The sequence below is a fragment of the Pseudopodoces humilis genome, chromosome 12 (genome assembly GCF_049639895.1).
Source record: "Pseudopodoces humilis isolate 2021_Gansu_Grassland_sample_001 chromosome 12, ASM4963989v1, whole genome shotgun sequence".
Taxonomy (NCBI): domain Eukaryota; kingdom Metazoa; phylum Chordata; class Aves; order Passeriformes; family Paridae; genus Pseudopodoces; species Pseudopodoces humilis.
This window is the reverse complement of record NC_142211.1, coordinates 17,645,279-17,663,069: the sequence shown is the minus strand read 5'-3', so window position 1 is coordinate 17,663,069 and position 17,791 is coordinate 17,645,279. Positions and strand designations below refer to the sequence as shown.

Below are 17,791 nucleotides of genomic sequence, written 5' to 3'. Positions count from 1 at the left end.
CGGTGGCTCCAAGAATTGGGGTGCAATACCCCTTTAGTAAAGCATAAAAGTTGGGAAAAATACATACAAAGAATCAATAAGAGAAGGAGTAATTCCCCTCCTGAAGAGTACTCTTGCTGCCGAGAAGATGGTACACCCCGTGTCCCACAGCAACCGGGTCGACGGGAGAGGCAGAGGAGTAATAAACCGTGGAGGAAAGCACTCCGATATACATGGGACCAAAAGGTCATGGTCCTGGAAATGCCACAAGAGTGAGAATGAGACAACCCAGCAAAGTAATTTCCGGGGAATCCAAATTGACAATTTACAAAAGAAAAGCCTCTATTATAGCGGGGGAAGCCAATGCTCATTAAAGAAGTCAGTAACATTTATAATCTTAATTAGCACATTTAACACTTGCACAAGCAAGACTCACGAACCCTTCAATTGGTCTTTAATCCGATGGGAAGACCAGGCTGTTATCCAATCACAGATCACCTCTGAAGCTCCCAGCTTTCAAGTTACACTGGACTCTCTCCTTGATAGGAGGGGTGCTAGCCCGTATAGTGTGCTATATATGTGCCCAGCTTCTAATCTGGGCAGAGGGTATTGTAATTACCCTGGCGAATTTTACTGTGGATATTGGGGCTGTGAGACAATTTCCGTGGGGTGGAAAGTACAGAATCCAGATAAGTATCTAAAGGTTGAAAGGGGTCCACACGGATGTATAAAGCCCTGGACAGATCCCTCGGGAGTAATAATATATAGTGGGAATTGTAAGTTTAACTACATCAATGTCACACAACCCCAAGACCCTGGATGGTTATTGGGACGAACCTGGGGTATCAGGATATGGGAACCCGGAAAGGATCGGGGAGGGCACATTCTTATAAAGAAGGAGATGGTTCCCTATGATCCAAGATCTGTTGGACCAAATCCAGTGGTGTGGGGAGCAGTAGACCCCAAAGTAAGGGATCAGGATAGCCATTCAGAAGAACTAGAAAATAGCAACGAGTCCCAAGTATCAACCACAGTAAGGACACCCCAAGAATATGGAAACTGGGCTCTTTGGAAAATTTTGCAAGCTACCTTTAGAGTGTTAAATAATACATACCCAAATTTAACTAGGGAATGTTGGTTATGCTATAACGTTAACCCACCCTTTTATGAGGCCATAGGCTCCATAGCAAAACCGAAAAGAATAAACGGCACCAATCCCGCTGCCTGCCTATGGAAAAAGGGAAGGGAAGACACCCCAGGAATAACGTTATCTCGAGTCACTGGAAAAGGAAAATGTGTGGGAAATGTACCCCCGGATAAGAATCATTTATGTCAAACAAAAATGCAGATTAATGACCCTAGCGAGCCGGCTCAGTGGCTGATTCCAGCAGCTAATACTAAATGGGTGTGTAACACTTTAGGGGTAACCCCATGTGTTTCCATAACAACCTTTAATGAAACCCACGAATTTTGCATACAGGTTATAATAGTTCCCTGGATTATCTACCATTCTGAAGAGTATGTGTACACACAATACCAAAAACCAGAGCATCATTTGGTAAAGCGAGAACCCCTCACGGCACTAACAGTAGCCGTATTGCTAGGCATAGGAGGAGCTGGATTAGGAACAGGTGTAGCGTCCTTAGCGAATCAGCACCAGGGGTTCAGAGAACTTAGAATTTCAGTAGATGAAGATTTAAGAAGAATTGATAAATCTATAAAAGACCTCACAGACTCCCTAGACTCGCTGGCTGAAGTGGCCTTGCAAAATAGAAGGGGATTAAATCTATTATTTTTACAGCAAGGGGGCCTATGTGCTGCACTCAGAGAAGAATGCTGTGCATATGTAAACAAAAGTGGGGTAGTAAGAGAAACCATGGCCAAATTACGGGAAGGACTGGAAAAGAGAAAAAAAGAACAAGAAATGCAACAAAGTTGGTACGAATCCTGGTTTAACTATTCTCCCTGGTTAACAACTCTGCTATCCACCATAGCGGGGCCGCTAATTTTACTAATCGTGGGACTTACTTTCGGCCCTTGCATTTTCAACAAAATCATTAGCATCGTGAAAAACAGGTTAGAAGCAGCTCATCTTATGTTAATACGAGCTAAATATGAAACCTTAAATGGGGAAGAAACAGAAGATTATTTAGAGTTAAGTAAAAGGGAACTACAAAGATTTAAACAAAAGTAAGGAATAGAAAGAGGGGGGATTGTGATAAATAGAGACCCTTTTGTTCGCCTAAACATATAGATACGATGCTTTGCAAAACTGTGCCCTGCGAAATCAGGATGAGGTTGAAGGCTGCTGACGCTTGTATAATCATTTACAGCCTTGCGAGCTTTCTTGAATTCCAGAAAGTTACCAAGATAAACCTTAAAAGGAAACAGCGAAGGAAGGTCAAAAGGATAGGACTGAGGAAGACTCTTGATCTTCATCCCGCGACCACCAGAAGGCAGAAAAAGACCCCCTAGCAACTGGAGACACATGCGCAGAGACACCCGAGAAAGGACACGTAACCCGGAAGCCGTACCACTTAAAAGGGGGAACACGGAAATTGGAAGTGCGACAGTTGGCGGAGCGGAGACTCCCCTGTCGCCCAGCGCTGATTTTTGCTTATTGCTTGCTTGCTATAATTAATAAAATTTTCTTTAATTGAATCATATCACTCTCTTGAGTGCATTCATAACATCTCTTAAGCTCTCTTCCTTAGCTCTTAAACTGTCTGTCTCCCCTCTCCACTCTCTCTCCCCCCCGACCGCATGTACACCATGGCTGGCAGTGGAAACAGGTCTCTTCCTCCCTCTACCCATATAATAAATTGCTTATACCTGAACAGCTTGACCCTGGAGAAGTCTCTCACCGCGAGCGAGTGTTTTGTACATCTATAGTGAGGTCCGGTTCACAAGGGTTCTCCGCTGATGTTGGTGTTAAAGGTGAATCTTCAGGTTATGAAGTCAAAGGTTCTCAAAACGGTTTCACATTCTTTGCTGGAATCCACTTGAGACCATTCTCTGTGGAGACACAAGCAAAAACTCTGCCCCAGGTGACCAAAGGATAAGGCCCCAATATCTTACTAGATACAGGATCCTTTACTAAAACAGGGGACTTTTCTTTTTGTTGCAATTGTGAATTACAATTAAAATGTCAAACAATCAGTGGATTGGGGTCCATCAAGGAACAATTTAAAAAGTTGAAAACGTAAAGGGCTTTCTGTAGTCTCTTCGCAGGGGTGCCATCTCTGACCCCCCCTTTCTGTTGTACTTAGAGACGCTTGAGGGAGCCATGAGTCTGTTCAATGATAGACTGGCCTGTTGAGGAATGAGGAATACCTGTTTTGTGCATAATTCCCCATAAGGCTAAAAAGGTAACAACTTGACAAGAAGTATAAGCTGGGCCATTGTCTGTCTTTACTTCAGATGGTATACCAAGAGTTGCAAAAGCAGCAGTGAAGTGTCTACAGACATACAGACATTTAGCTGTTTCCCCTGAATGGGCTGATACAAAAAGAGCACCAGAAAAGGTATCCTTAGAGGAATGAATGTATTTTAAATGGCCAAATTCAGAAAAATGGGTAACATCTGACTGCTAGACTTGAAGGCTTTGAAGCCCTCTGGGATTAACACCTCCTGCAACAGAGGGAAAAGAACACCTTTGGCAATCAGGACAAACAGCAATAGTTCCTGAGGTTTGGGCTTTAGTAATGACAAAATATCAAATCAATGCAGCAGCATTTTGGTGAAAAAAGAATGGCTCAATGGCTGTGATCAGGTGGGAGACTTGGTGGAAAGAGGAAGCTCCTGCTTCTAAGCTGGAACAGCCTGTCCTTGGATGACTTCACCACATGAAAAAGTGACCCATGCTGCAGCAGTTTTGGGAGGACTGCTGCTCGTGAGATTGGAACCACATCAGAGAGGTTCACAGAGAACTGTCTCCTGTGGGAAGGGACCCCACGGTCTCACAGGGGAACAACTTCTCTCCCTGAAGCAGCAGAAGAAAACCTTGGGTGAGAAACTGACCCAAACCCCCACATTCCCTCTTCTCCGTGCACTCTTGGTGGGAAGGAAGGAGGGGTTGGGGGAAGAAAAGGTGTTTTTAAAGGCTTATTTTACTGCTCATTATCCTCCTCTGATTTTGTTAGTAATAAATTCGCTTTGTATCTGTAAATTGAGCCTGTTTTGCCCTTGGAGTGTTTTCTCTGGGTCATCATCTCAACTCATGAACCCTCTGCAAAATTTTCCTCTCCTCTGTCCAGCTGAAGCAGGGGAGAGTCAGTGAATTGCCTTTGTGGGTGCCTGGCATTTGGCCAGCATCAACTCTCAACAGCACTGAACAAGGACATGAGGAATTTGAGGTGTAGTGGGTTGACACTGGCTAGATGCCAGGCACCCACCAAAGCCACTCACTCACTCCCTTCTGCAGCTGGACAGAGGAGAGAAAATTTAAGGAAGGGTTCATGGGTTGAGATAAGGACCAGGAGACATTGCTCATCAAATACCATCACAGGCAAAACTGGCTCTAATTAGAGATATGTATTGAGTTTATTACTAACAAAATCAGACCAGAGTAGTAAGAACAAAAAACCCTCCTTAAAAACACCTTCCCCCCTACCATCCCTCCTTCTTTCCCAGTTCTACCTCCTCCCACCAATGACTCAGGGAGACAGGGAATGGGGGTTATGGTCTATTCATCATCCGTGTTTTTTCCTGCTGCTCAGGGAGAGGAGTAGTTCTGCTGTTGCATCATGGGGTCCCTCACAGGAGACAGTTCTCTGTGAACTTCTTCAACATAAGTCCATCCCATGAGAAACATCCCTCTGCAAACTGCTGCAATGTGAGTCCATCCCATGGGCAACAGTCCTCCTCAAACTGCTGCAGTATGGGTCACTCTTCCACAGGGTGCAGTCCTTCAGGGACAGGCTGTTCCTGCAAGGGCTTCTCTTCCACAGGCCTCACACTGGGTCACAGACTTTTCTCAGGCATCCACCTGCTTTAGCATGGGTCTCCTCCATGGGCTGCAGGTAAATCTCTGCATCCCCATGGACTTCCATGGGCTGCAGGGAGACAGCCTGCTTCACCACAGGCTGCAGAGGAATCCCAACTCCAGCACCTGGAGCATCTCCCCCCCTCCTTCTCCACTGACCTTGATGTCTGTATAGTTGTTTGCCTCACATATTCTCATCCCACTCTCTTCTGGCCCCAATTACAACTGCACAATAACATCTTTTATCTTCTTCTTAAATCTGTTATCACAGAGGCATTACCACCATTGGCCCTAACTGCTAATGGCTAATTGGCCCAGCCTTGGCCAGTGGCACATCTGTCTGGAGCCACCAGGGTTTGGCTCTGCCAGACATGGAGGAAGCTTCTAGCAGCTTCTCGCAGAAGTCCCCTGTAGTTCCCCTGCTACCAAAGCTTGGACATGCAAAACCAATACAAACGGAATGTAGAAGTACATAAGAACTTCTTTTAATTCCATGATGAGTTATTGTCTTCATAGATATATTTATTAAAGGTGATTAATTATTGAAAAGAATATAGAATATAGAAAACAGTCTTTAAAACTCATGAGCCCATTCATTTTGCTATTTAATGGTCCATGTGTGCTTCCCTTTTCCTTGTTAAACCTTCACTAGGATAAACTGTAGGTTTAAGAGTGTTGTCTCTTCCTCTGTTTCATGAAGCTGTATATTGGATGGCAAGCTGCCGAATATTCTTCATAAGCTGCAACTTTCAGACGGAGGTTCTCTCTCTTTCCTCCCCAACTTTTCTCCTTATTACAGCTGTGGTCTTCTCTTAATAAACTACTTGTTTTTTTCCACAGGCTGGGAAATCTATATTTTTTTATTAATTATTACAAGAAACTCCAAATCATTTACTGGTTTTAGATTGTCGCTCCAAAATAAAAGTCCTTTGGTATTAGCAATTAAAAGATATTTGAACCTCCAGGCAGTAGGAAAATATGTTTTCAGAAGTCATCTAAAACAAAGGGAAACTACTAAAATATGGATGACTACTTCCCATTACCCCAGCACATCCTTCTGTTTTCTGCTTCATTCTGACCAAAGAACAGTAATTTACATTAGAATACAATAATGAAATATTTCAAGTTGAAAGGGACCCATAAAGCTCATCAAGTCCAACTCCCTGCTCCTCACAAGAATACCTAAAACTAAATCACATGACTATGAGCATTGTAGAAAATCTTTTAACAGAAGGTGGGCATGATAATTTAGCAAAAGCCTGTCTGCACAAGCCAGACTTTGGTATAAGCGACGATATTAAAGGCTAAAGTCCTTGAAACTCTCCTGAAGCAGAGAGAATGAAAGAAAAACAATATCCTTGTGTACAGGAGAAAGAATGTAAATCAATATGCATTGGCCAATGTTAACTTGCTTTAGCCCACAGACCTTGTTGAACCCTATAAAAGGTGTGCTAAAGATAGAAATAAACAGCATTCACTATACTTCTGTGAAAAGTCGTGAATAGTCTGGCGTTCTCTCAATACTTGGCGTTCCAAAGAGGAACCTCTTGCGGGCTGAGAGGATTTGGTGGTGGAGCTGGGGGAGCGGATCCGGGAGCGGGAAGACGAGGACGTGGATCAGTATCGGGGAGGGGGCCTGCATGCGGTGAGACGTGGCATGGTGAGATGCGGAAAAAGGAGGCAGGCCACTGGGGGAGACCAAAGGCAGAGGAGTTAAGGAGGGGTCATGACCCTCCCCCCACCTTGGGCTGCTGGCATGGAAGTTCAGTTTGCGGCAGTGAAAAAAACTGCTTCTGAGTATTCTCGTTAAACGAAGTGAAGCAGGCAGGGGAGAAGACCTGGACAAGCTCGTTTTATGGGCTAGAGATAATAGGCGTGGGCACCTGGAAGAATGGAAAGACATAGGAGATTTGTTGTGGAAGAGAACGATTACAGGGAAATGCAAGGACACTGTCTCTCAGTCCAACTTGGCAGATTGTAATTAATACCTTAAAAAACAGGAAAGTGAGATATGCTCAGGCTCAGCCAGCAGCAGCCATCTTTACCTCCCATTGCTGGGCGAGCATTCCTGTCTATGCCGCCCTTGGACAGAGGGAGGGAGAGTCAGAGAGAAGAAAATAATGAGAAAGAAATTCCACAGCAAATGCTGAAACAACGAACAGAATCTGTTCAGCAACGGCAGGATGTGATACATCCTGAACTATTTGCTCCACTTTTGGAGACACTTTTAACACTACAATCTTACTTAAGTTCCAACTTTACTACCCTGGAAGAAGAGAAGCCAGATTTAAAATGGTTTCCACCCGAACCAGGGGGACATGGGGGAGCACTGAAGTCTGCGCAGAGAACAAAGGCACCCCCAGGGCAAAGGCACTGCAGAAAAAGCTCCAAGGCCACGCTGGACAAATATCACCAATTACAGTAGCAGTTGAGCAGAAACAGGTGGCTCAGACAGCTTCAAAGAGAGACAAAATAGCCAAAAAATCACTAACTATATGGTATCTAGTTCGAAATTCATCACTGTAATTAAAGGTTAATAAGTTGCAATGATCACCATTGTTACAACCTGGCCCTGAGAGGCTTTTCATGTAACATTGCCTGCTTTTGTAAAATCATGCCCCTTTTCCTCTATCTGTGAACAAGGAGAGAAATACTGAGGGAAAGAGCTGCATTTGTTGAAGTTAACTTTGTGAGGTTTTTTTTCTCTCAGTTTTTCCCTTCTGTGAGAGTATGTGGGGGATGATGGAGACTGCACTCAAACCTTTTAGAGATAGCAGCAGAACAGCAGCAGCAGCAGCAGAGCAGGCAGTTCACACCCCCACTCCCTCTCTAAGAAAAAGCACCGGGATAGTACCCAGTTTGTTAAGAAGTCATGATTCATTGAGTTTTTTTAATGTTTTTATATACCCTTTTAGAGTTAATTTTGTGTTTTAAGTAAGTATGAGTGTCTTAGTTTAGGGCAAATTAGGAAGGAAAACTCAAAATGGGAATTTCCCCAGGGAAATGCTCTTCCCCACCAACTGGTCCGGGAAAAGAAAAAAAAAAAAAATTCCTTGGAGAGAAGTGGAAAAAGCTGTTTATTTAACAGAAATTGAGTAATATTAAATAATAAAACCTCTTGCTGTTCGATGGGATGGCAAATCTAGGAAGAAAAAAAAGTCCTTTTCATGTGGTGTAGCTCGGCTCGCTCAGGTTCTTATCAGTCCCTCTGGCGCTGGAAAGTGCCGAGGCCCAGGCCCCAGTGGGCCACAGCCGTGAGCTCCCGGGGTTTGGCTGGGTGTTCAGTCCAGAGCAGGCTTGCACAGATCCAAGAAAATTGGGAAAAAAAAACAAACAAAGGTCCAGGGAACTCCTCTGCCTCAGCTAGCTAGAACTAACTAAAAGCCAGAGAGAAGCTCTGTCCCGCTGTCTGTCCGTGCTGCAGACACCACAGTCCCGCCAGCGAGATGTGGGGCAGTGATGTTTTTCCTTAACACAAACTGCGCGCTTCTTCTCCCTCTCTTGCTCTCAAAGCCAGTCTTAAAGGTGCAGAACTTAATATATGACATAAACCAGACGATTGGGGATACCAGTATCATAAAGTCACCCCAGGACAATGAGTTTATGCAGTTGCATGTTTTTAGAGTTTTACTAGAGAAATTATTGTGATTCTTTGAATGTTCAAAAAGCCCCTTTTTAAAAAAGTGTTTAAGGTGAATATTAACAGAAGTAAAAGTTACCTTGCAATAATTAGTTTTAAAACCTAATGTTAAAATATTGAATGACTTACAGTTGCAAGTAAAAAACCTTCCAATTAATGTAATCTACAAAAGAGATATATGGTTTAAAAAATAATTAGCTAGGAGGATTTCACTGTGCAAGACAAAGTTAAGCATATGTTACCCATTTGTTTGTTTTTTCCACAATTTTAATAAGATAATTTCAATGTGATTTTTTTATATAAAAAAATGTATAACAGCATATATATACCAGTTTGGACTTCAGATTTTAATTAAGAATTAGACTTGATGTTTTTGAAAAGTGCTACAAAAGATGAGTGGCAACTTGCCAAACCTTTGTTGTTGTGGTTTTTCTCTAGTAAAATTGAACTTTAAAATCCTAACCAATTTAAGCATATACTAGGCAAATTCTTGTTATGAATAAGAATTTTTAGTAACATTTGCAGTTATTGTGAGTTATTCTCAAAGCCAGATGACATAGAATTGTGATGCAGTTGTTACATTTTTATAATCTTTATAGTGAATCCATGTTACTGTTATATTGTGTTTAAAAAGTATATGCCAAAATTTCAGTTGCCTTTTTATAATAATGTCGTTCTAATTAGGAACGGCGAAAAGAACGACACAGACTCTCAAGGGAGTCAGAACAGAAGAATTCCTTAGTTTATTGCTCCAGGCCTGTTTTATAGACAGATACATGGAAAGTACAGAAAGGAAACTCTTATTGGTTAGTAAACTGCTACAACACCATCATTGGTCAGTGGGGCTCACCACCCCCCTGACTTTCTCTTGCAAGGAAAACAAGGAATAGAAAACAACACCTGCAAGGCTGTTTTGTGTCCCTGAGGATTGTTTTAATTCCTTCTAATGTTTTTCCCAGACTACCTTCTCAGGCAAGCCTGAGGAACTATGCGGCCTGTAATTTGTACAGGCACTCTGGTTCAGATTTAGCATCCATATAATAATAAAGTAAGATTAAGTTATGCTTTTATTTGATATAGATTAAGTGTTAATAGAATTAAACAATGTTAAAGGGTAGTTATTTTCCTAGAGAGATGAAGATGACTACAACTGAAATAGCTATGATAGAACACTGATGAACCTGCTTGTGAATAGAGTGTTTCCAGAATTCCAAGAAAATGTACCATTGCTGAGGGTCAGCTGCCATGGGAGAGGCTTCAGATTGAAACAACAGCTGAATGGTTTAATTGGTCTGTTACCTAAGGCTTCTGATCATTTGCTTTGTACAAATGCATTTTAACAGCTTGCTGTGCTTTAAGCATCTCATAGCTGCTACTATTGAGAACCTTGTTTTGAAAATGAGTTAAGAGGCATCTTTCCAGTTTAAAGCCTAAGGCCCTAGCCAAGCCTTGACTTTACCAGGACAGAATGTTTGCCAACAGATCCAGATGTTTTTTTTCACCAAATCAGTATTTGAGTCACTTTTTGACTCAGCAATTTGACCCTATTAATATGACAGCTGGATCAATTTTGAAGTGGGCTTGGAGAATCATTTCCGGAGGTGGTTATCCAATCCTTCACTGATTTTTTCTGTTTGTTTGCAGACTATGAGATGCTGGTGCAGTGTTTTAGTGGTTAATGGTAATTTTATATCTCATATATTATTGATAATGTTTATTATTTGATTGATTTTTAGCTAAGTGTTTTATTCATTGTGTGTATGGTTTTGTGTTGATGTGTATAACAGAAGTATGTCTCATTTTATTTTTTTTTAAAAAATGGGGGGAATTGATGCCCTAGAAACATTTGATTAGTGTAATATGTGCATTAGAAATATGGACCACAACAATGAAATATTTATATCAAAAATTTAGAATGATCATATGAGATGAATTTAAAATTGGGTGTACCACAGCTAAGACAAAATGATTCATTCACTTCAAGTGGAGAAGTGCCTGTGTTTTGTTTACAGGTTCAAAAAGGTCACCTGTTCATCTGACCAGACTGTCTGCCTCTGAAAACATGAGATACAGTGAACGGAGAAGTCACCACAGAACCTTGGTACTCCAAACAAGATCAGAAGTGGACCTGTCAGGACACAGTTGTGTCTGAAAATTACACAGACAGTTTGCCAGCAGAAATTTTATGTTGTTATCATGATGTTGTGTCTTTACCAATTTTTTTTCAGTTATTCTCTGTTTTAAGATTTGGAAGGATGTGAAGAACAAGCTGAATATTGATGCCTTCAATCAGTCACTGATCGACTGCCGGCTGACATCACAAGAGCGGCGGATGTTCTAAGACTGAATCGCGTTAAATCATAGTCAGTTTGTGAAGATCTAAAAGAGTATAGAGACTCCATCTGTATATAAAAGCAAATTGTAATTGTATTTTTACCCTTTAAGTAAATTGCTTTCATGCTTAGATTGCATGAATACCAGAGCACGTGTGTTAAAAGTAGTTAGAAAATAGTTTAAGATAGAATTTAGCTTGTGTGATAATTGTTATTTGTAGGTTATTGATAAGTTTAGTAAACACATTAGTATAAAGTATAAGTATTCTGTCGCCCTGGAAACTCAGCTTCTGAGCTTGCTGACATGGTTTTCTAAAGACTTTCCCAGGACAGTAACTGTAAACATAGATATGTGTACATTCTTTCTGTTACACGTCTTGTGATGGGCATCTCTCATGGCCAGTGCAGTGAGAAAGTGTTATCCTGACCATCCAATCCCTGGCCGTGGTCAGAAGCCTATAAATCCTGGGAGGAAAAATAAACTCTCTCTTCCTTTCATCACACCTCGAGCTGTGTCCATGTGATCTATTCATCTTCAGCGCCAACACTATTCCCCCTTTGAGAGTTAAAGTGAGCATATTTGAAAGTTCATTTAACTTTAAAACCTAGCCGTGATTCTGAAAGCATGGTGTCATTTGTGTGGAACAAACTGCTCATAGTAATTGTGTTGTGTATAGTCCCGACCAACTGTCTGCTAATTAACATCCAAAAGTGACAGAACATATTGGTCACTCTGGCACACTTGACAGGCCAAAAATCAATGTGTCTAAGGCTAGACACACCTGGAGATCCTTTTCGCACCTGTCTCATAGGAGTCCCTGAATGGGATTCTTCAGCATTTAAAAGTTTCGTTAGCAATGAAACTTGACTGAATCAATTGGCAATGTTATAAGTGTGTAATTGCACTGTTGGCTTCACGTCAAGACAACTTGAAGCCTGCTGGCAAGCAAAAATTATCAAAGTTCTCAGTGTTACCATAAGGCCTCCAGAAGAATTGGATTTGTTAGGTTCCACCAATACCTCAGGTGGATGGATGATGTTTAAGCCCCCGACAAAAAGCCACTCCAACAAAGTAATGCAACGCTGGGCCACAGTTAACCCTATAGTTTATCTCATTACTAACACCGAAAGTAAAGCTTTTTATTCGCAGTGCAATCTCACAGGACGATCACCAAGGCAATTACCTAGTTCAATATTCTTAATCTGTGGAGATAGAGCATGGAATGGAATTCCTGCTAGTCCACACAGAGGACTCTGTTACCTTGGGAAACTGACTTTGTTCCATCCAAACTTACATCAATTGCTGACTATAGCTGGTAAAATAAAAAACATCAAACGGTAAAAGCGACACCTGAATGAATTACAGTGTGATGATGTTAGAGACCCAGACTTTTGTGGTCGTGGTATAATATGGTGTCCTGGGTTGATTATGATGTTAAATTGTATCCCCATTCGTCCACCTAACCCAGACACAAGTTTTGTATTCTTAAAATTTCATCTAAGAGTAAAAGTGAGTGGAAAAGAAGCACCGAGTCTGTTATCAGAGACTGTACTTGCTCCCCCCACATCGGGAGTTTTGACTACAGCACAGACAGACAACAAGAGACAGATCGCCTTGGCTTTCCAACTAGCCGGAGCAGAGAGGTCTTCCTGGACCGTTTTCTTTCCCTTTTCTGAAACGAATCGAACCTGCTCTGGACTGGGGACTCGGGGGGAGCATCGGGAGTTTGCACCCATGGACTACTGGGAGCCCAGCCTGGGCAGCGGCATTTTCCAGCGCCAGAGGGACTGATAACATAGCAAACACCCACAGGAAAGAGACCCTCTGAAGTTTGTCATCTCTTCTGAAGGGCGAGAGGTTTTGTAATTTGATATCGTTCATTCTTGTGCTGGGTAGTGCTGTGCCTGTGAAATAAACAGGTTTTTTCCACTTCTCTCAGAGAAATCTCTTCCCGAACCGGTTGGGGGGTGGGAGAAAAGGGCCACGTGGGTTTGCTTCCCGGGGGGGGGCCCCATTGGAGGTTTTCTCCCAAATTTGCCCTAAACCAGGACAAATACATTCATTGGCGCCCAACGTGGGGCACGAGAGAGTGGAAAAACCCTGTACTGATTGTATTGAAGTGGCAATTACTTTGTATTGGGATAAGATAAAGCAGTCCCTAGCCATCCAGCCATGCTTCTTGAACTAATAATGTCTTTTGGGGTGCAGGCCTTCATGTGTTTCTGGTTGCTAGGCTTTTTTGAGGTTTTAATACCTTTATGGTCCCTTGGTTTATTTTCTTATCCACAACTAGCCCCGGTATTGTCCCTAACACATAGCTTTTACAGTAGAGGGGCACGAATTAGAATAGCTATTGGGCTGGGCCTAGTGATTATGATTTCCAAGAAGTTTACTCAGGTGCTGGAGTCTGTTCCAAATATAAAGGATTCATGGGTATGGTTATGCACCCAGTTTGTTAGAGGAGGAGCAGGGGATGAGGCTTTTCAACCTTTCCTTTCCTTCTTCTCCTCTGAATCGGTTACATCACTATTAGAGAGTGTTCAGTTTCCCCTGAATGTTAAAGAGACCATCTTTCTGGCATTTAATCTGGTAAGTTTCCTCTATACAGTCTTCAGCCTCTCTAGAATGAGGGCTGAGATTTCTAGAGGGACTGATGAGACCCCTGAACCAAGCATGGAAAATCCTGAGTGGGGTGGAGAATGGGAGGATATGGGCCAAATCCTGAAGGAATTTTCTGACCCTGTGTCACGATCCACAAGGTGGGATTCGTGATGTGGTTCTTTTAGTCGGTCTTAGAGTACAAAAGATTATCAGCAAACCAAGGACTTAAACAGCAAAACACACTTTATTGAGTGCTCATCAGCACTAATATGCGATAGAGAGAAAAGAGGAGAAAGCAAAGCATAAGAAAAAGAGACTAAGGGGATTATAGCTACCAACGTCGAAGTCCACTCAGCCGTCCAACAACACAGAGTCTTCAGAGTCTTCTGTCCGTTGGGGAGATCTCAAAGGAGGGTAAATTTGGGGTGTAATTTTATAGTCTTTTACAAAGCGAGGGGCACAGGGCCAAAACCAGATGAGACTGATGATCACTGTGATGAACTCCATTGCAGGGGGGCAGGTGTAGGGTACAGAGCAAACCATGTCTTGCAAGTCTTTGCTCACCAGCAGGAACGAGGGCAAGGTGTTGTGGAAAACCCATTGCACAGGGTACCACGCACAAGCCTCTGCTCACCAGCAGGAATGAGAGCCATGAGTCGTGGAAAACCCGTTGCGCAGGTTACCAAGCCTCTGCTCACCAGCAGGAACGAGAGCAGTGTACCGTGCAACCACCTGCAAACAATCACTTAGCAAACATCCATCTCAGCTAGGCCCAAACCCCCAAACCAAGTCCCTTGTGATATTCAGGGTCTCAGTCTCTGTCCTTGAGACGGTTGTGAGACAGATGAGGGAATCTTCGGACCGTCTCTTACACCCTGTAGGTTGGGACTTTCCACATGAGCAAATTCTGAATCCAGCTGAGGTGGGGAAATACCTGAAAGAGAAGTGTCAGGATAATTCCAAAGAAAAAAAGATCATTGCAGTAAGCTGGGCCCTGGCATATGCTTATCGCACATTGCTGGATACTGTAGGCCAGCAAACAGGAGAAAGGGGACAGGGAGATAAATCAACAGCTACCCCAATTACTCAGGCTGCAGCCAACCTCCCAGTTACAAAGCTGGTAGCTAAACCAGACAGCAAGCCTCAACCAATGGCTGTTGCTACTAGCACAAGAAGTGGAAAGTGCACAGACAAAACCGATCGACCAGTGGATGATGATGATGATGCAGGAGAAGGACCCTCAACGCCTCCTGACATAAAACCAAGAGTCAAAGCAACTGGCACAAGATCAGAGGTTAATATTGAGTCCTTTTCCCTGAAAGATCTTCGTGGCCTGAGGAAGGACTACACTCGACGACCTGATGAATCTATAATTAGTTGGTTAGTCCATCTGTGGGACGCCGCAGGTGAAGCTACAGTTCTAGATGGCACTGAAGCGAGGCATCTGGAATCCCTGTCACATGATCCAGTTATCGACCAGGAGATGATGAGGGGGGCTAACCCTCGCATTCTCTGGGCACGGGTCCTTGAAAGTGTAGCCCAAAGATATCTGTGTGTAGATGACCTCTACATGCAGCAAACACAATGGAAAACCATCGAACAAGGGATCCAATGCCTGAGAGAAATGGCAGTGGCAGAGATTGTTTTTTCAGATGACATACCAACTAAGAATCCAGACTTGGTGCCATGTACATCCGTGATGTAGCGAAAATTGGTACGACTTGGGCCACAAGAATATGCATCTGCGTTAGCAATGATGAAACGGGATGAAAGGGAGGAGACTGTGCTGGATATGGCGAAGAAACTTCGAGCATATGCAGATGCCGTGCATGGCCCCACACATGCAAGAATCGCAGCTGTGGAAACACGTCTGCAGAAATTAGAAGATAAGATAGAGAAGAATCACAAGAAACTTAGAGATGAGATTAAAGAGGACCTTCTCCAAATCTCAGCAGTACAGATCAGAGGTCCTGGCACTCAACGCAGGCGTTCCCCAGATCGGGAGAGAAGGTATACCCCACGAGCTGAGCTGTGGTTCTTCCTGCGTGATTGCGAAGAAAACATGAGGAGATGGGATGGGAAATCTACTGCAGCTCTGGCACAACGGGTGCGTGAACTGAAGGAGGAGAAGAGTCACAAAGGAAGTTCCACCAAAAGGGAAGCAGCTCCAGTTGCCCGTAGCCAAACTGCCAGGTATGATGATGATGACATGTCCGATCCCCTTGAAGGAACATCCAAGACATATACCAAAGGAAAGAAGGATAACCAGGCTTAGAGGGGCCCTGCCTCTAGCCAGGTAGGCTTAGAGGGGCCCTGCCTCTAGCCAGGTAGAGGCTAGGGAAAACCGTGTTTTTTGGACTGTGTGGATTCGTTGGCCTGGCACATCAGAACCACAAAGATATGAGGCCTTGGTTGACACTGGTGCACAGTGCATGCTAATCCCATCAAGACATGTGGGGGCAGAATCTGTTTCTATTGCTGGCGTGACAGGGGGATCGCAGGATTTTACCTTGGTGGAAGCAGACGTGAGCCTGACTGGAAGTGAATGGAAGAAGCACCCTATTGTGACAGGCCCAGAGGCTCCATGCATTTTGGGCATAGACTACCTCCGAAGTGGGTATTTCAAAGACCCAAAAGGATTCAGGTGGGCATTTGGAATAGCAGCTGTGGAGACAGAGGGCGTCCAGCAACTGAACACCTTGCCTGGACTGTCCGAGAATCCATCTACAGTACGACTTCTGAAGGTGAAAGGACAGCAAATACCAATTGCCACCTCGACGGTGCACCACCGACAATATAGAACAACTCAAGATGCTGTGATCCCCATCCACAAGATGATCAGAGAGCTGGAGAGCCAAGGAGTGGTCAGCAAAACCCACTCACCCTTCAACAGCCCCATCTGGCCTGTGTGTAAATCTGAAGGAGAATGGAGACTGACTGTGTACTATCGTGCATTGAACGAAGTGACTCCACCGCTGAGTGCTGCTGTGCCGGACATGCTGGAGCTCCAGTACGAGCTGGAGTCCAAAGCAGCGAAGTGGTATGCCACTATTGACATTGCCAATGCATTTTTCTCCATTCCCCTGGCAGCAGAATGCAGGCCTCAGTTTGCCTTCACGTGGAGGGAAGTGCAGTACACCTGGAACTGACTGCCCCAGGGGTGGAAGCACAGCCCCACCATCTGCCATGGACTGATTCGGGCTGCCCTGGAAAAGGGTGAGGCTCCAGAACATCTACAGTACATAGATGACATCATTGTGTGGGGGAACACAGCAGCAGAAGTGTTTGAGAAAGGAGAGAAAATCATCCAGATCCTCCTGGAAGCTGGTTTTGCCATCAAGAAGAGCAAAGTTAAGGAACCAGCTCATGAGATCCAGTTCCTGGGGGTAAAGTGGCAAGATGGATGGCGTCAGATTCCTACTGATGTCATCAACAAAATCTCAGCAATGTCTCCAGCAACTAATAAGAAGGAAACACAAGCTTTCTTAGGTGCCATAGGGTTTTGGAGAATGCATATTCCTGAATACAGTCAGATTGTGAGCCCTCTTTACCTGGTCACTCGGAAGAAGAATAATTTCCATTGGGGCCCTGAGCAGCAACAAGCCTTTGCTCAGATCAAGCAGATCGCCCATGCAGTAGCCCTTGGCCCAGTCAGAACAGGACCATATGTGAAGAACGTGCTCTACTCTGCAGCCGGGAGCCTTGGTCTGTCCTGGAGCCTTCGGCAGAAGGTGTCTGGTGAGACTCGAGGCCGACCATTAGGATTTTGGAGTAGAAGCTACAGAGGGTCTGAGGCCCATTACACCCCAACAGAAAAAGAAATTTTAGCAGCCTATGAAGGAGTCCAAGCTGCCTCAGAAGTGATTGGCACTGAAGCACAACTCCTCCTGGCACCCCGACTACCGGTGCTAGGATGGATGTTCAAGGGAAAGGTTCCTTCCACCCATCATGCAACCAGTGCCACATGGAGCAAGTGGATTGCTCTTATCACACAGCGCACCCGTATTGGTAAACTGAATCGGCCTGGGATTTTGGAAATAATTACAAACTGTCCTGAAGGTGAAAATTTTGGTCTCACAGATGAAGAACAAGAGGAAGTGAAAAGGGCTGAAGAAGCTCCACCATATAACCAGCTGCCAGCAGAAGAAACACGCTATGATCTTTTCACTGATGGTTCCTGTCGCATCGTAGGGATGAACCGGAAGTGGAAAGCAGCCGTATGGAGCCCCACATGACAGGTCGCAGAGGCCACT

General features: G+C 43.9%; 1 protein-coding gene across 1 annotated transcript; it reads left to right on the top strand.

The window, feature by feature from the left end:
• Nucleotides 1-127: 127 nt before the first annotated feature.
• LOC148183453 (uncharacterized) lies at nt 128-10,944 on the top strand. The gene is made up of 2 exons (XM_088061483.1): nt 128-1,012; nt 10,849-10,944. Exons 1-2 carry the CDS (start codon nt 128-130, stop codon nt 10,942-10,944), a joined length of 981 nt encoding a protein of 326 aa, XP_087917609.1.
• Nucleotides 10,945-17,791: the final 6,847 nt, after the last annotated feature.

Bases quoted from the DNA above. Each gene is read 5' to 3' on its own strand.
- LOC148183453 (XM_088061483.1), top strand. From the start codon at position 128: ATGGTACACCCCGTGTCCCACAGCAACCGGGTCGACGGGAGAGGCAGA. The intron at 1,013-10,848 runs GTAAGGACACCC...CTCTGTTTTAAG, and splicing joins AGTCCCAAGTATCAACCACA to ATTTGGAAGGATGTGAAGAA.